The 19617-nt window shown below is 39.7% G+C and overlaps 1 protein-coding gene across 2 annotated transcripts in view; it reads right to left on the reverse strand.

Annotated features, from left to right (window-relative positions):
• LOC306801885 (FHF complex subunit HOOK-interacting protein 1A-like) overlaps positions 1 to 19617 on the reverse strand; it is a 93906-nt gene that overhangs the window by 14294 nt on the left and 59995 nt on the right. For both annotated transcript variants that reach the window (XM_079305394.1, XM_079305393.1), the window contains exons 4-9: positions 18622 to 18780; positions 16370 to 16456; positions 8201 to 8368; positions 4679 to 4758; positions 3085 to 3272; positions 1514 to 2554 (exon numbers count right to left, since the gene is read on the reverse strand). In XM_079305394.1, the coding sequence (XP_079161520.1) occupies positions 1514 to 2554; positions 3085 to 3272; positions 4679 to 4758; positions 8201 to 8368; positions 16370 to 16456; positions 18622 to 18780 (1723 nt within the window). The remainder of the gene's footprint in view (positions 1 to 1513; positions 2555 to 3084; positions 3273 to 4678; positions 4759 to 8200; positions 8369 to 16369; positions 16457 to 18621; positions 18781 to 19617) is intronic.

Below are 19617 nucleotides of genomic sequence, written 5' to 3' on the forward strand. Positions count from 1 at the left end.
AGCCAGACAATGGGACTCATTTCAAAACTAGCCTTATAAACACCTGGGCTAAAGAACATGGCATCGAGTGGGTGCACCATATTCCCTACCATGCACCAGCGGCTGGGAAAGTCGAACGGTGCAATGGTCTCCTTAAAACCACCTTAAAGGCACTTGGTGGGGGGACTTTCAAGAACTGAGAGATCAATCTACCAAAGGCCACATGGTTAGTGAATACACGAGGTTCCACCAACCGAGCAGGCCCTGCCCAATCAGAGCCCTTGGGAGCACCAGATGGAGATAAGGTTCCAGTGGTACACCTGAGAGGCATGTTAGGAAAAACTGTCTGGGTGAACTCTGCTTCCAGCAAAGACAATCCTGTTCGTGGGGTGGTTTTCGCTCAAGGACCAGGTTGCACTTGGTGGGTGATGCAAATGGATGGAGAGACCTGATGCATACCCCAAGGGGACCTTGTTCTAGGGTGAACTATCTATGATACTGTGCCTGTAACTACATGTATGTATATAATTTAAAGGTTTCAATATGATGTAGCATGTCGGCATGGAAAAAATTCAGGGTGGATAATGTTGGGGGTTGAGTGGTTTTTTCTATTACTATGTCAATTGAAAGAATTTTTCCCATTATCATGCCAATGGAGCTGGCCGAGTTACACTCAGGATCTATGATGACTCCAGACAAAAGGGGTAGGTGGGAACAGCTCCCGGAGGGGCCTCTGAGGCTTCCGGGAGGGGACTCAGGTTTCCAGGGAGCTCGGAGGAGGATGCCCGGATCTTCAGCCCACGCGGCCAGAGCACGGGAGAGCCAGACCCTATGCGATCACCTGCCCTGCATCTGCCCTGTTCCAGCCTCCTGCCTCTGCGGACACAGCTGATCACCCGGACACACACGGTGAGCGAGGAGCCGCCCGCTCCAGCCCGTTCCCACCCGAGACCGGCGTGGCCGCCGCTGCCGCCCCCCTCCTGCCTGCACTCCCGCCTGCCCTCGGCAGATCCGGGCTGTGGACTAAGCACGGAGACAGCGTGCTTGCATCTAAAGGGACTGACACCGAGTTACCTAGTCTGTTCTGTTATCAATTTTAACAACTGCTGTTGTTTTCTGCTTGTACAGTTAGATATATTAGTAAAAGAGCTGTTATTCCTACCCCCTTATCTCTGCCTCAGAGTCCTTGATTGAAACAATTATAATAATTGGGGGGGGGGGGGAGGGGGGAGTGGAACCAAAGTCTCTGTTTCAAAGGGAAACTTCTGCCCTTACTGGCAGACACCTGTCCTTTCAAACCAGGACACCCCTACCATTTGCTTTCACCACACTGATAACTCTGCTGTATTTTCACATTCTATCTCTCACTCTCCTTGGAGTGGTTTCAGCTATTTAGGCTATATCCTGTTTAGTGCCAGGACTCTTCCTTGCTCTATGCATGTATTGTGCGCCACACAGTGTGATCTCATTTGGCCACCATTAATCACCATGCCTTCTTATGTTTGTTACACATGCAATTAACAGGACATTCCACCTGTAAACGGCACACTCTGGCTCCTTGGATAGTGTTTGGGAGAGACATCCTCCTTTGGTCCAAAGGGAGATAATATACTCTCTGCAGAAGGGGTATCTGCTGAGAAATTCTCAAAGCCCTCCTCTTCTTCTGCTGGAGAGACAGGATCAGGAGCATCCAACTTCTGCTCCTCCAAGCATACACTGTTTGGATCTAGTTCCTTGATAATTCTGTCATATTGTGCAATGAAATCCTCACCATCTGTGCTCAGCAGTTTTACACTTATGTTACAATCTGCTTCCTGAGAAGAAATCTTTAACTCTAAGTCTGGCTTTGGATCAATCTCAGTGATTTTCTGGTTTATTTGTTCTCTAATTACAACCTTAGTTGAGCTTGAATTTCTCTTACTGTGCTCATCCAAGTCCATTTCCAGCTGGGTCTTTTCAAAAGACCCATTGACTATGGTCTGGCTCTGCACCTTGTGTTCTCTGGGTACATTTAAAGGTTTCTCCTTAGAGCTGTTGTCATCTTGAGTATCCTTCTGGGCACATAACCTGTAAATCATAACATCATCTTGAAAGTCTGACTCCTCTATGTAAGAGCCTTTGATGACCATAATAGCATTTTTTTTCATTTCTTGAATGTGTTTTGGTGGCTCTGCAGGTGGCTGCATTTCTGTGCTTCCCAGATCATCATCTCGTTGTGGTGAGCTCACATTAGAACCAGGAGAAATCACTGTGTCATAGCTATCATCCCATTCTAGCTCCAGCTGCATCTTCTCACTGAACAGAGTAGCTTGTGCAGAGCTACATGTGCTAGGTGTCCTTTGCTGGAGCTGAAACATGGGGTGTTCCACATCTGTACTGTTCTCCTCTGCAAGTGTCTGGATAAAGGTGTCTGGATCAGGATTTACTCCATCATACAAGGCAGACCAAACCTTACAGTCTTTCATGCACTGCATGATGGCTGCTTGAGCTTCCCCCAGGTACTGCAAGTAGCTGATGTCCACAGCCCTTCCATACTCCACAATGCAAGCAGATTCAGATGAGTGTCTACCAGGATCTGGAAGTAAAGAAGACAACTTGTATCAAGAGTAGTATATAAAATTTTCTCCAGTAAGGCATCCACTAAGACATTGCAGGAAGAGTCTTTAACCCTTACTATTCAATAAGACAGGAAGACCAAAGTACAATTGAGATTTGCTCATAACACAACTTTTTCCCATCACAAAAAACAAACAAACAAACAAACAAAAAACTGTAACTCAAACAAACAACCAAAAAAAACCTGTAACTCAAGATTTCTCTAAGAGCAGCCTGCATTCAAACCTTAATGCAGCAACCACTCTGAAGTAGCTGGAGTTGCTGACATGTCACACTGTTGTCATGAATGCCTATTCAAGCTGGATAGCTGTTAAAATTAGGTTTCAATAGACCTGGACACACGGAAGGATTTAAACACACTTTCTAGTCCCAGTTTGCCCAGTTTATTGTTGCCCACCACATTTTCTACTCCTTCTATTCTTTCCCAATTCCTCTCATAAAGTGCTACCAGATCAAACTCAGTTAATGATTTTGTCTTCCCCTGAGCACCTTTAGTTTGTGCTGGTTTTGTCCAGAGAATATAGTTGTTTCCTTGGCTTTCAAGTGTCAAAGTGATTCCGGTGGAACAGCACAGAGGTGTCAGGGCCAGCAGTTTTGCAGCAGATACAGAGTAACAGTCTCTCTCTTTCACAGCTTGCTGCTGGCTCAGCATCATGTGGTTGCATGGGATCAGATACCTGAAACAGCAGCATCCAGCATTACTTATCATCCTTTCATGTTAGAGAAAACAACACCACACAGAATTCCCTTCCCACCTCCCTGGCTTCTCAAATGAAAAAAAACCAGCAATAATAATAATTACAGTGATCCATTTTCTAAACCTCAAGAGCATGAAACCATGATTCTCTATATTGTGATACTTGATTTAATGAGGAGCTGACCAGATGAGTAGAGATCGGTGACAGTTGTATCAGAACAGGGAATCTTTTGCACATCAGAGCAAACTTGTTGTAACAAAGTATGGAGGGGATGGGCAGATGTCAAAGGCCAGTAGAATGGTTTGATTTGACTATGAATGCATTCTGTCTCAGAATCCTCAATTTATTGGCTTCCCAGGGTAATCCAGAGAGAGGCAGATTGCCAGGCAAACAGCCAGAAAAAAAAAGGGAGGGAAGGGTCATACAAGAGTTTTACTGCAGTAGATTAAGACTGAGCTCTTAGGCAGAGGAGGGAAGAAGCTAAGCAACAGAGAAAGCAGTCTCATGTTGAACTTCTTCAGAGCACTTTCATTATGCTTTTTAAAAGCACCTTTGTAAGAGCCTCAGTGCTAACTGCACCAATGATCTGCCATTTAAAATACAAATAAATTCTAAAGGATTCCCTAAACAAAAATATCAACCACAGCACTCTAATGCTAGAGTGGTGATGTACTTGTGTTCACAGAGGTCCTAACACTATTTTCAGGCACCACTGCCAGATCTATAGGGAATTTCACCTTAATGCCTGCATGTGGAAAAACAGACAGCATCTGGAATATTCATGAGATCCACAATGCCAAAAGCCCAAGTAATTTATACCAATATTTCCAAATAAATAACCAATTGTCTAATAAACATACTCAAATTATAAGTATTTTGAAGCAAAACAGAACCACAAATTAAAAACAAAAATTATCACTGCATTTAGTACATCACTTAATCTACCTACAATAGTGTAGGAACCTGAAGTATTCTCATTGAGTGAGGAATCAAAGAGGTGAAAAACAACAAGAAGGGTGGAACCTGCGAACAGTATATAAGTCTGTATCACAATGCGTAATACACAAGAGAAAACATGCAGGAGGAAAGAATTACGCATTTAGAAGCAGGGAATAAGGACTTTGGAGGTGATAAATATATTCTCAGCTTCTCTCACTTTTCTAGAAATAAATCTCAAGAAAAATCTCTTGCTCTGGAGACATCAGGATGCAAATCAAACTTCATCAGGTCTGGTAGACTTTTGTCAGGACCATAAATATTCTTATCTCTGTAGCTACTTGGATTTCTGCCCTTTTGGAGAATTTCCATCCAGCTCTGCCTTCACAGACAGAGACCATACATCCCAGAGTTAGGATGAAGAATGGGGGAAAGAGTTTTGGCTTTACCTCAAAACTAGCTGCAACATCACATCTTCACAATGCAAGCCAATGAGTGTTCTGAACAATGCCAAGGAGACCATACAGAGCTGGAAAATTATGAACATTGTCAGCTTTTGATCTGGAAATTGTATCTTTCCAATCATCCCTGCATACTAAATTACAAAATGGCTCTGCTAGAACATCACAATTTATAAAACACTCTTAGAATGGTATTTCATTTAGTCAGCACCCCATGAGATTTCTTTTCTTGTCTAGAGCTATACATGTAATGTTACATTTTAACAAAATACAAACAGAATTTTTCTTTAAATAAGCTATTAAAAAGCAGTCTTAAATATTATTCATTTAAGTTGTCTTAGCTTGAACTGAACCCTGTAACTTCCAATACAGTGTTTTAGCTTTTACCCCTGGCACAGAATTTGAACCAACTAATGGTCTTCTCTGAAAGAAAAGTTATCAATCACTTCAGGTTTCTGTTGCGTTAGGCATAAGGAATTATTAGCGTTCTGCACGTTAAGAAGCTGAATGGTTGAAGAGCTTCACAGCTAGCCATTGGAAGAAGTCAGATTCTTGCATAAAAGGTGTGTTTTAATTGGGGGAGGGACAAAGGAAAAAAACAAGAAATCCTTCCTTTGTGAAATTTACAGGGAGTCAAGTATAACTTTTCTTCATGACATGAAACTTCAAAAACACCTGCTGCTGCCTCAATTATCCTGTATTTAGTAAATTTCAGTTTACAGGAAAATAGTAATCATCAGTCTTTGCAACCATTTGCAAATCTGGCATCTTCCGAATAACTAAATCGAAGTCTATTTTTGTACTGTATAAAAAGATAACATTTAAAATACACTTAAGAAAAAAGATGGTAGTATTTCTACAAATCCTTCCAGGCACCTGCCTCTAAGTAAGTATAACTCTGTGAATTATTAATCATTATTTACATCAATAGTAATGTACACAGCTTTTGTGCTATGTTTGCACTTGGCTGAGCTATACTGCAGAAAACTGCTTTAGCATCACAGACACAACCACTTCGGCTGAGATCCTGTGCTGCTCAGGTGTCACAGTGTGACTTGGGTTTTACCAATTCTAATATATTTAATTTCTTTTAGAGATAGGATTTAGGAGTAGAGGCAAGGCAAGCTCAAAACTTAAAAGGGTATAAGCAGAAATTTATTAATAACACAAAAAAAAAAAAAATTCAGAATAAGATTCCTAGATTGTTCCCTCCTCCCCTTTCCTTCATTCCACATGCCTTAACAATCACATACAGAGAACACTTCAGTCAGTTATCTACTGATAACTAATCATTTCAATTCACTTTAGAGAGAAAAGTTCCTTTTTCTGGTTTAGGCTTAGGGGGGGTTTCTTCACCTTCACAGTCTGCATCCGCCCGGACCTACAGAACCATGAATTTTCCTCCCATTTACACAGTCCTTCCAGAGCTGTGTTATGGGTTATGATGCACACATGGGATACTACTTTTAAAGGCAGGCTGCTGAAAAACAAAATTCTCTTCATCTCCTTCTCTATCAAATGTCTCTGTTCATATTCCATTCCCAAAACAGAAAGCTCAATTTCCCTGAGGCAAAAAGTCTTCTTCTCAAGCAACCAAACCTCCCCAAATATATTTCACAGTTTAAAGGAATTTTAGTGAAGTCACAATTCCCTCATAGCCCCACAGATAAAAGGTTTTCAGCTACTTATCAGTTGCATCTTTTCAATCCCTTCCCATCAGGAACTGTTTCTTCATTCCACTGACTTCTGTGGACTCCATGCTGTATTTCTTCTCATTCAGGGGAGCTCAGGAGATCGAGAATCTTATCCAGGCATTAAGAAGTTAAAATTGTATCCAGAACATGAAGAAGCCACATGGGTAGCTGGAGGCCTCTTCTGCCATGTGGAGAGCTGAGCCGAGCAGAGCCAGGGGCCAGCAGGGCCAGGGCCGGTGCCGGAGCCATGCGGAACTGGGGCCACCAGGCCAGGGCTGGGACTGCCCGGAGGCGGGGCTTCGTGGGCGCCACATGGAGCCGGGGACCCCCAGGCTAGGGCCAGGCCAGGGGCTCCCCTCAGAGCCAGTGCCAGGCTGGAGTGCCAGGCCGGGGCCCCCCACCGAAACCGGAGCCAGACCAGGGGGCTGGTGTCCCGGCCAGAGGCCACCACACCACCCCAGGAAACAGATGCCAAAAAAACAGTTAGCCAACTCCATCCACTGTGATTTGTGAAAGCGAAATAACTTCTAATTGGTTTCCCTAGCTGTCCATCACCAAATCAGCTCTCCGATTGGTACCCGCAGCTCACAGGGGAAGCCCCCAGAGACGGAACAGCCCTCCCACTCCCCGGCCTCATGTTGCTTCCCTCAAGCGAAATCCATCCCTCCCCCTAGCACATGAAACCAACACATCAGGGCTGCAAAATTCTTTACAATTCCCATCTTGTTGCCTGTGTAACTGATGATTAGCAGAGACAACAGCATTTTGCATTTTTGTTGACAGAACTGTTCCATGTTTCAGAATTAATCCATCTTAGAGATGAACTAAAAGCAGCATATATTGATATTTGCATGCACTTACATTTCAAAACAATTTTCAGAAGAAGCTACTACCTAATACACAAATTTAATGTGCATGCTGGTGTTCTGGCTTCTCTTGTACTAAAGCAGTATTTCATCTATGAAGCTCTGCATCAGCCAAGGCTGCCAGTCAAGCAAGGTTCACTCAAGTAGTCCAGTGCAGCGAGTAGTCACTGTCTCACTCAGAACAACCAACTGTTGGCAAAGGTACACAGATACTTTCTCTGGCAGGCAACTCTCCAGCTATGTGCTGCACTGTGCCTAGGCTGAGAAAGGGTTCAGCACAAACCTGAGATAAACCCCTACTGCACAAGGCAGTGAAGGCAAAGAGAAGGAAGCAGCAACCTCATTACTTGAGTAAGAAACCATGTTCTTTTAATCAAATAAAGCAGGCAACATCATAGTTAAGTAAATATGCTACAGTAATACAGACTATAGATTCCTGAGAAATGCATCAGTGAGATCGCAGTTGACAACTGAGATCCATTTGGAGACATCCTTAGAGGGCTGCCATTGTTTCTCCTGATGGACTATTTGAAAATGCTTGTTGCTTGGCAAAACTCCAAAGATCAAAAATGCTCTTTACCACAAGTGTATTTGTAGGTCTCAGGAAAAGTTATCTATGACAGCAATAATCCAGCACTGTTCAAAATAAAAACGCTTCCAAATTTACCTTTTATTTTCCAACAGGATTCAGACTTCCAGAAGCTTTCATTACCTCTATCCCATTTCTCACATATGTGAAATCACTTCACAGGTTTTTTAGTTTTTTATAATGGCTGCCAAATGTCAAAACACACATACAAAATTGACAGAGTGGAGAAATTCCACCACAAAGTGGAGGGCAGAAAATTCCTAGTTAAACAAGTACCCAACTGTAATATATGAAATCTCCCACATAAACATTGTACCTACATGCCTGCTGAGTACCTGGACCTCCTTTCTACTTGTCTTACCCGGAATGGTGTGTTGATTCTGCTGGTAAGTGTATCCAGGATATGAACATTTTCGTGTTGGTGCAGCAAAATAAAGCGAAGGAATATCTTGAGGAGGGCTGGCTCCGAAATGCTGCGCAAGAAGAGATCCAGGTATGCAGTCGTAGTCATCACTTCCTCCACAGTCACCTGTAAGCAAAAGTAATGTAAATATTGCAAACACAAATAAACTGCACACACAAAATATCCACCCATCTTGTGCAATGGTATATCCGGCAAAGCCCTCCATCCATAACACAGCCACAAAAAACACCGAGTCTTCATTCTTAAATTTGCCTCACAAGCATTTTGAACACATTTCCTACCTGTCTTGCATCCCCAGGAAAAAACATCTTCCCCCAAACTGACACCCCACATCTCGCACATAGTGAAAATCAAAGGACGAAATTATGCTAGAAAATCTCCAACACATTTTTGCCCATGTCATCTCCTTTTCATCACAATTCTGTGGTTCCTCAGAAGCATTTTCAGATGTTGTGAATGCCTGCGTCTACCACTTTCTAAAAAGAAATGTCAGAGCAGAATCAAAGCACAGTACAAACTCATGGTCATGAAGCTTTAAAGAGAAAATTCCCAGAGATGTCCAGAATTTTGTCATGATTTTCCTTCTTTTTATTTTGCCACAGCACATTTTCTCATTTTACTCAATTTTTAAAAGGAGTATATATACAAATATATTCACACATAAAGCCCAACCCAAAGTCTACACTGCTATTAGTTGATCAAAACAGAATTAATGATTCATGTGATATTGCATACCATAACCCACACTGCTCTGCTTATTGCAATCCCTTGGAGATTATCCATTTACAGAACACACTGGCAAAGCACAGAAAATTCCAAAGCCCACCTCTGTGCCACATACTGTTCTTGCAAAGTCAGCATTTTTTAAATAGTTAACCAGGAATATAATAAGCTTAAGTGCATGAAGATAAACCCTTAAATACAAGTACCTGTCTGTATGAAAGGAAGTATTAAACATCTTGTGTTTACCAAACTTGGCTGGATAAATGAAAAGACTGATTTTATTAAAAATAAAAAATCAGGATCAGGGACAGAGGTTCCCCACTGGGAACCAGAAAACCCAAACTATTCCAACTTCCTTCGACTTATGTTTATAAACTGCTTCAATTTACACCAGGTTAAAATTAAATTGAACTGCATGGCTGAAGTAAGAAGTGAGAGACCTCTTTACAAATATCACCATGGATAAAAAAATTAAGTAAAATTAAGTTTTGTAGTTGTTAATGGGCTTCTGCAAAGTACAAGGCTACTCAAAGTTATCCAGTGATATTTGGTTTATGATTTTATAGCATTTGTCCAAATGTTCTCCAGTAAAAGTAAGTGAAAGATAGTATTATTCCTAAATGGGCACTGACAGTCTTGTAGGATATTTATAAAGAAGCTCCTTCTAATCTTTAGAGTATAATTTACGGATCATTTCTCCCTAGCTGAGCTCTATGATCATCAATCGAGTATTATTGAATTATCACGGTAACACACTGTTATGGGCTGATGTTTGGACTGCCTCCTCTCCTTGCTTCCCCCGTGCAGCTGCCAGTCCCTCCCTCGGACTGTTTTATCTAGGCTGGTGTTTTCTGGCTCTCTCTCTCTTGCTGCGCTTCGGTTGTGGGCTGTGTCTTGCTCTCTGCCGTCTGCTCAGCTGTGACCCCCTCCCCTGGCTGCTTTGGCCGTTTTTTCCCTTTTCCCCCAGCTGTTTTGTCTGTGCCCCTGTGTTGGCTTGTCTTGGGTTTGCTTTTGCTTGTCTTGGGCTCGCTTTAGCTTGTCTTGGGCTTGCTTTGGGCCTGCTCCCGGCTGCCTCTCCCCCTCTCTCCCTTGTCCCTGCTCCAGGGATTTGCACCGACTCCGGAGGACAAGGATCTGGACTTTGGGGGCCGCTGCTGGAGGTCGGCTTGGGAGGCTCTGCCGCTCTCCCCGGCGAGGACCGGCTGGGTTTGTCTCATCTGGGTTTGGGTTGGGGGAGTGTTTCTTTTGTATTTTTGTTAATAAAAAAGTTTTTTCCATTTTCACCACAAGAACAATTCTTTCTGAGCTCAGTGAAGGAAGGAATTGTAAAAAAGAAAGGGGGGGGGGGCCCTTTGGAGCTCTTTTTCCCCAAATTTGTCCTAAACTTGGACACACACCATGTCAGAGGCTTTTATTTGGATGGGTTAGTGTGCAGTAGACTTGAAGTCCACTTGACAGGACTGTGCCAGCACCTCTGCAGAGAAATTCTGTTCACTTAGCCAGTAGCAATGCTTTATATTAAAAAGCTAGAGCAATTTTCCATTATTCAGACTAAACCAAGCCTCTTCAGATTAAAACAAACGTTACAAGTATAAAAATAATTAGATCATAGCTAGGGATTAAATGCCATGTAGGAGAGGAGTAAATGACACCAAAAATTTGCATTTATCATATAATTTGTCAGATTTTAGTGCTTTCTTCAATAAATTGAAGTACCACAAATTACATAGACATTCAAGATGATCTGAATAGTTGCCTTTGTCAACCAAATTCTCTAAATGCCAAACTAAAATGAAATCACATGTGTTTACAGTGAAAGGATGTATATAACGAATCTGAATTGTATCAAAGGAAACAAAATATTTATAAATACCAAAGTGTGGCTCCTAAATAATCTACCACATGGTTTTGACTGCAAAATATACAAGACCTTCTGAAAAGGATTTCACTTATCTTTTTATAGAAGTCCTGTAAAAACCTAAAAGAATAAGGTAAATAAACACAGTCTACTAACATATATAGCCCAAAATAAGGTGATAGTCTCTAAGAGAACCAGTAAAAATTACTTCAGTAGGGTTATTCTGGATTCACTCTGGGATTTCAATGATATTTCAACTTAGGAGAAAATTGGTTGTATTTGATTACTTAGACCGTTATAATCTGGCCCCAGAAGACCTTGGATAGAGCTCGATGTTATTTTCGAAAGCGCAGCAGGAAATAGCCAGTGAAATATGTCACAGAATCCAGACAATCACAGAAACGGTATAGCTTTGTACCATTCTCTGAACAGAACTATACCTTCTCATGAGTATTTTCTTCCTACAAAATATATCAAAATACAGGAAAGAACACACAGAGCTGCATGATTTTAAGTTGTAACTGACATGCCATCAAAAGTTATCAGTCTCAATTTAAGAACAGTTTCTGCCAGGTAGTCTTAGTTTTTCTAAATCCCAGACCCTTATACCAGAAAGAATAAAAGACTGTTTGGGTAAAAATTTAAATAATGGGAAAAAACCTACCAAATTAACATTTTCTTAACTCTGTATCTTTACAGACAAAACACTTTATTCCTCTGTTCTCAAATGAATTTGTGAACTTGTACAAAGACATGCCTTCCCTCCTGCTCCGCAAACAATTTCATTGAATCACTTTTTTTGATGTCGCAAGCAACTCCTGTGTCAGAAGTAAGGGAGGTAACTCTTCTGTAAAAAGTACAATAACATCCAGATAACCAAAGGACAAGCCAGGGCTCTCTAGCACAGCCAGTTAATGCACATCCCCAGCTACATAATACAAATCTGGGCTCTGACTGCCCTTGGAGCAATGTGCAGCTTTGGAGATAGGAACAGGCAATCACTCATTAAATGTGTAGGTGGGATAACCCACACAACGTGACAGGACTAGGACAGAAAAGGTATTAATTAGGCTACAAGAACATGCTATATTTAGGATACTTATCTTTGAAAAATGAAGTTAGGGAGTCACAAGTTATTTAAAGCACATCACAACTAACCTGCTACAAAAATAATCTTCACAGAGCTCACTGTGAAAGACAGGTTACTTCAAGCTAGCCAGCTTGCCCAATCAATTTGAAACTTCCTTAACTGGAAAAAACTTGAATTAGAAAACCTTTTTTTTTCAACCGCATACTAGCTTCCTGAGATAAAGCCAGAAAAATCACACCAAGAAAAATATATTGGTCTCCCCATCCCCTGACATTTTCACAGCAACACCTCTCCATCCTCAACTGTCTTGTACTGTTTCATTCACAAGTGAAATGTGTACATAGAAAGTATTTATAGGGAGACAATCTACAAAAAATTTTAAAAGGCAGAGCTTACTACATGGTTCCATAAATGTTACAAACATTTCATGATCATACATAAGCCTATTATTTTTGAACCACATATTGAAACTCTAAACAATTTTAAATGAATTTTTTATGCTACCTTTACCAAAGGTCTTGTTTGATAGTCAGATGTTTTAAGATGGGAAAAGACAAGGAAATCAAGGAAAGTAGGTAAAAGGTGTGTGTGGATGAATTAAGAGCTCCTAAAAAGTTTGAAACATGAAGAGACAGAAGCATGAAAAGGTGACCCAAGAGGAATACAGAAGAAGTGCCTGAGTATGCAGAAAAAGGATGAGGAAAGCCAAAGCTCAGATGGAGCTGAAGAAGAGCTTCAACAGCAAAAGAAATATAATGAAAAATGCCTGCTCACTGCTGAACAGTGGGGATCTGAAGACAAAATACATTAAAGACATCACAGTACTCAATGACAGAATCACAGAATAACTAGGGTTGAAAGAAACCTCTGGAGATACCTCATCCAATCCCCTTCTTGACTGGAACTGTCTTTGCAAAACCAATTAATGCTAGTCTGTGCCTTGCTGCAGTGCAATTGCTTCCTCAGAACATACTTGCTCTAGAAGGACTAGAACATAATACAGAAAGATCAGGTTTGTAGTAGCCTGTCTCTCCAAGCCATTCAAAAGCAGAGCCAGAACCTCATCCCCCTTCCAATTTTTACAAAGATTGAGCTATGAGTGTCAGATTGGATGTGGGATATTAAGACCAGTATGCCACACAAGGGCTAGACTTCCTTCCTTCTTTCCAGCACCAAGAATTACCAAATGCAGTTGCTCCACACCAGTTAAATTCTACAAATAAGATTTATAGAAACACCTTAGGAAGATGTACCAGTAATTACCATCACCTCTTCTAACCACCCTTTAACCTTGCATTGCTCTGTCTTCCAAATCAGGTATTTAGATCATGCTCCATTATACACTGTAATTGAACTCAAGCCAGAATGAATCAGTACAATCCAAATTGAATGCCCGAATTAAAACTAAAATTTTCAGCCACAAGTAGACTTTATGACATCAAACCAACTTCAGTGAGCTTAAAAGAAAAAAAATCAAGATCCATTTAGTATTGTACTAAATGAAAGAACTCCTGTTTTAAAAACTGTCATGATACATTTGTCCTCTCATTTTGGGCCTTTCCAATTTTTTATTAACCTCAAGGTTAATTACAACATGAAGTCCTGAAATGGGAGATAGTTTTCAAAGTCCACTCTTCCCCTTAGCATTAATATTTTCAATGGCAACTAGAAACTATTTTAATATATGAAAGTGTTGTTGCAGCATAATTTTCATAGTGCATAGACATGTAGACATGTATCTCAGAAGCAAGAAGGCAAAATATTTATTTTCTGTTATTAACATGGAGTACAGGACAAAGACTGAAGAGGTGAAATGTGCCTCAACTTACTTAATTCCTTTTGCTATAGAGTTTTGGTCTCACAGATATGAGAGCCTTGTAATAGATCCACTAGATGGTGCAATCCATCTTCTCCATTGAAATCATTTGAAGTTTATACACAAGAAGTTAATTTTTATTGAGGAAGAAGTCAATTTTTAATGTTAATCAAGGAAAGGTTTATTAGTGGAAGAACAAGGCACCACATAGAATATCAGGGTTTGAGAAAGATCTAGGCTTTGAAAGTCACCTATGAAAAAGACTTTACATTGCTTATGACTTTCTTGGTGACTACCATGAAGAACTGTGTGTGCTACCAAAACAAACTGTGAACAAGAAGGCAGGGTATGATGTTTCACTATCCTCCAGAAAATGGAACAGTTGCAATGCTTTGTGTTTGGTTGGCTTTGTGAGACTTAGGAGACCTTACAATAGTAAATTTTTAGTTTGCTTCTGAAAGTTTTTTTGTGGATTTTTACTCTCAGCTGTTTCTACACTTTCTTCTCAAAAGAGGTGCTCTTTTACAGGACAATGAAAACTGTTAATTCATAAAGTCACAGAACCATATGATAACCTGGGTTCAAGGGACCTTAAAGATCATCTAGTTCCAATTCACCAGTTAATGGAAGAGACACATTCCACTACACCAGGCTGCTCAAAGTCCAATCCAATCTGGCCTTGAACAATTTCAGGGATGGGGAATTGACATAATTGACATATTCTGCAACAGCTGGAAATGCAGCTTTTTGCAGCTGTAATGAATGCATAGCATGTTGTTGGCTCTTTGCAAGTATTGGGATAAATGCTATATGTCTAGTGTTAAAATAGCACTTCTATATGGATATAGTCTTGGTTAATAGTAAAAGTTAGACAAAAGTTTTTTAGAGATAGTATGCTTAAACTACCTGCTTAGCCAAAGATAACAGCCCATGAACATGTGATGGGGACCCCTGCAGCTGACAAGAAAATTATCAACATGCACTCACTGGACCACCACCCAAATTAAAAAGGGATAAGAAGACAAATAAAACCACAAGCCAAGAAACACACATGCTCTAAAAAGGTGGACACAAGGAGTAGCCATGCTAAACAGTTCTCAAAAACAGTTGACTATTTATGAAGGTCTATGAATATGTAACAAATAGATGGATTGTAAAACCTATTTAAAGGGGTGTTCCCAAAGCAGTGTGCTCTTGGCAGCATTCCAAGCACCTGGCCATTTTAACCCTTTGCTTTACGTATGTCTCCTATTGTCTTTTTATTAAACCTTTTAATTCTCCCAAAACAGTGAACCGTGTTTTTCACAGCAGCCTAACCAAAAAAAGTAAATACATAATTCCCTAATATTGGTGACATATTTTGCAAAGGATAAACCCTAAAATTCAAAGAAAAAAAAATTTTTTTTTTCTTCAAAGTAACATAAATTGAACTCTAATACCTTAGAAAACTGATAGCAAACTCTACTTTAGGAAAGTAACTTTACTCAATATGATAAGGAACTACAAAATAATTGCAACTTTTCTAAGACTAGCATAATATTTCTTGACTAAACATTTTCCTCGTGCGAATCTTCCCACATGGAAAAAAATCACTTAGAAAAACATGGTCATGGAAACATGTCTGCCATGATAAAACGTCTAAAATTCCACTGCTTTTTTTTAATGATATATGAATATAGAACAACACAAACATTTTGGTACTTCATTATACTTAATTTTAAACATGTTCAGAAATACCTATATGTTGCTGTTGGGGGTTGAGTGTCTTTCTATTACTGTGTCAACTTAAAGAATTTTTCCCATTATCATGCAAATGGAGCTGGCTGGGTTACATCCAGGATCTCTGATGACTCTAGACAAAAGGGGTCGTGGCAGCAGCTTCCGGAGGGGCCTCTCGTGCTTCCGGAGGGGACTCATGCTCCCGGCGAGCTCGGAGCAGGACCCTCCGTCTGCAGCCACGCTGTGGAACACAGAAGAGCCAGACCCTCTGTCATCACCTGCCCTGCATCTGCCCCGTTCCAGCCTCCTGCCTCTGTGGACACAGTTGATCACCCGGACACAAACAGTGAGCGAGGAGCCGCCTGCTCCAGCCCGTTCCTACCCGAGACTGGCATGGCCGCCACCGCCCCCTCCCACCTGCCTCTCTGCAGCTCCGGGTTTTGTTCCAGCTGCAGGACTGGGACCAAGTACAGAGACAGCGTGCTTGCATCTAAAGAGGGGACTAAAAACTGAGTTATCTAGTCTGTTCTGTTAGCAATTTTAACAACTGCTGTTGTTTTCTGCTTGTACAGTTAGATATATTAGTAAAAGTGCTGTTATTCCCATCCCCTTATCTCTGCCTCAGAGTCCTTGATTCAAACAATTATAATACCTGGGGGGAGTGGAACTAATGTCTCTATTTCAAGGGGAAACTTCTGCCTTTACTGGCAGACACCTGTCCTTTCAAACCAGTACAGTTGCTTAAGAAAGTATATAGAATGAAAAGATTGAAAGCTAGTCTAGAAACATATTGCATTGCATGGAAGCCACTACCAACAATACATGTGATAGTATCTTTACACAGAGATCTTACACAACTTTTCCCCATTCTTTTGTGCCATGCTTGCAGATGTCACTGACCTTATGGAGCGCAGGAGCCATTACTGGCACCAAAAACCCATTGTAAATGTAATTCACAAGCTGGTTGCATATCAACGGATGTGCCACCTAAGAGGGTGGGCGGGGAGAGAAAGACATAGAACAGTTCCAGTGAGATTTAAAAGACAAAATAGCACAGAATGCTATCATTCATTACCAAAACCCTTTCCCATTTAATAAGACATTCATTTGTCCTTCTCATCAGCATTTGATATGTTTCAGGTTCTTAACAACTATTTCTTCTACAAAGAAATACACATACCAGCTTTATAGTAAGTCTGCAAAACATAGAGACATGTCTTTTCCATCTTCCTGCATGCTGACAAAGTTGAATGGATGGACAGGAAAGTGCATACAGCCATGTATCAAAGCAAGATCTGAAATTCTAAATTCAGCTCCTGCAAAATTGTTGGGGTCACTTGAAAGTGGATTTGCCATTGGCTTTTCTCTGTTGTAGAAGGACAAGTAAACAAACAGCTGCTTTCCTATAGCTGAAGAGTAGGTAAACTGAATTACTCTCTAGCTATGGGGTAAGAATACACTCTTCACATGCCCTTCTCCCAGAAATTACAAAACAAATTACAAAAAACCCAGCATAATTCATTCAATAGGATGGTTAAGAGCTTTAAAACATAAAACAAACAAAACCTCCCAAAATATTACCAGAAGCCAAAAATTTACTTTTATAATTAAATATTCATTTTGTCTTTGCAATGAAAAGACATCAATATATGTATATAAAAGCAAAATAAAATTCCATTCAGAAGCTTTCAAAGCCAATATATTATGTTTGAAGTTCACAAAAAATGGAGTGTCACATATATAGGTGGCCTCCAGTAGATTCTCCAACCTGCAATTCATATATAGGTGGCCTCCAATAGATTCTCCAACCTGCAATTCTTACCAGACTTGCTTTAACTTGTAACTCTTAATTTGGCACGGAGAAGAAAAAGAGTGGCGTTTCCTATGCTGTGGTTCAGGGAAAAAGTAGTAAATGGCAACAGGTCTTGGCTACCTTGTTCCTTTTTAAATCTCTGGCCAAAGTTTTTGGGTGAACACAGACCAGTCCATGTGCAAAGCAAACATTCCTACAGTAATTGAGCTTTCAAGCCAGCTGAAGACTATATAGACACAATCAAGCAGTAGTCAGAAACTGCTCTTTCTACATGTCAGCTGATATCCTTTACCATTTTGCATCTACTTGAACAGTGTTTTTAAAACAATTAATTTTGATTTTTTTCTGTAGTGCCCTTCATAGAATTTTTTTACAATAAAGGTATCAGCTACAATCTCCTGCAAACATAGATCTGGATAATAACTCTACTTAGACACCAAATTTAATACTGTCTCCTCTTCATGTTCAAACATGCATACTATAAATCTTGTATAGTGCATTTGAAAAATGACAATATTATTTTTGCTTGGTCAAGGCTTTAATAGTCAACCAGTTCCTTTACTGTACTTTGCACACATTGCACTGAAACATGTATTTTATTTAACAGTAGATGTGACTAAATTTTCAATCCTATCTAGCCCATTTCTTCAAAAAACACAAATCTACAGTTTCTGTATAATTTATACCCTGTTTTAATGAAATACTGGATTTGGGTTCTACTGAGTATTCAAACCTTAAAAACAATATATAAAGCCAAGAATTTCATTCTACATTTAAAATGGAAAAAAAAACAGTAAGGGAGCAAAGCACTGAAAAAAACCCTGGAAGAACAGAACAGATTCAAAACATGCAAATCTTAAAATAAAGTTATACTTCTAGGAGGAGACCTAATTAATTCCACTTGGAAGGCTTTATGTTGTACTTACCAACAGGCAAAACAGATGATTCTCACTATTTTCTTTTGTACGTCATTATGAGAGCTTAAAAAATACAATATAAACCCTACATCTTCCCACATGTAAAGGCATTCAATATACTTCTAGGATTAACAGTGGCATTAAATTGCAATAAATATTTGGTTTTTTCTATTAATAGAAAATGCTCCCAATTACATAATGTAATATCAAGATTTCATTTGAAACATTTGGGACCTGAAAACTACACATATATTAATTCATCCTTATAACCAGGACAGACAGCACAAGGCATTCATTTTTTAAGTAGCTTGTTTTAGCCTAACTTAAACAGTTCCTGACATTAACAAAAATAACTTACAAACTTCTGCAGGAGATATAACTTACTACTACTTCTAAATAACAAGCTAACTCTGTTTAGTTACCTGTATCACTGCATTGCAAAATTCAAGGGAATTCATGAATTGTAGAAGGGCTGGTGACAAAAGCCAGTCATCTTTCATCAGACAGTCCCATTCTTCTCCTTTTTCTTCCAGCTTTGTAGGCAAAGATGAATAGAGACCACTTAGTCCTGTTGCTAGCACCTGTATTTCAGAAACAGAATAGGACATAAGTTGATTTCCCAACTGTCCATCTGCTTGAATGGCAGCATCACAAATGGTTTCTCCTATTACTTTTAGTAACATAAGAGAGTACTGAGATTAATTTCCTTTCAAGAAAGTCCTGTGCCAGAAAAATAAGTATTTTAAAGAGCCTTTCATATAATATGCTTCTTTCAAGATCTGGTATTTAGAAGAAAGTGATAGCGAATATCAGGTTATCTTGGTTTTTTGCTAATCCTAAATTCTAATTTCTTCTTATATTTTTCTAAACTTATTTTGCACTTTCCTTCAGTCCCTTTTAGAAACAGCCATCAGCACCATTATCTATAGCTTGTCTTTTGTTGCTGATTCAAATGTCACTGCTCAAACATGTATGAAGTCATTTCACTCAGAAACATGAAAAATCAGAAATGGAGGGGGAAGTGCCCCCTCAACAAAAATGAAGTTCAGCCCCACTTACACAAATACATGTTGACTTTGATTGCCAGGCAGTTAAACCCAGCAGAATCCACTTTAAAAAAAAGAAGTAAATTTAACTGTTCATCATTCTCCTTCTTCCTTCTTTAATTGAAGGAGGGAAGCAAAAAAATTAACAAGTCTGAAATCAATTATTATTTAAACAATTTTCCCAGTAACATTAAGCCTTACAGGTGACTTATGTAGAATATATCACTGAAGAACAAGAGAGCATTTTTAGTTATAATTTAGAAAGCATATTTCCAAAAAGGTTTTTAAATTTTGCTGAATGTATCTAAAGGATGGTATTTTCAGATGCAGGTTTTAATTATTAAAGTTATTTGAAGCCAGAAACTTTCTAAA

Source organism: Erithacus rubecula, assembly GCF_903797595.1.
Source record: "Erithacus rubecula genome assembly, chromosome: 5".
In the NCBI taxonomy this organism is placed as follows: Eukaryota; Metazoa; Chordata; class Aves; order Passeriformes; family Muscicapidae; genus Erithacus; species Erithacus rubecula.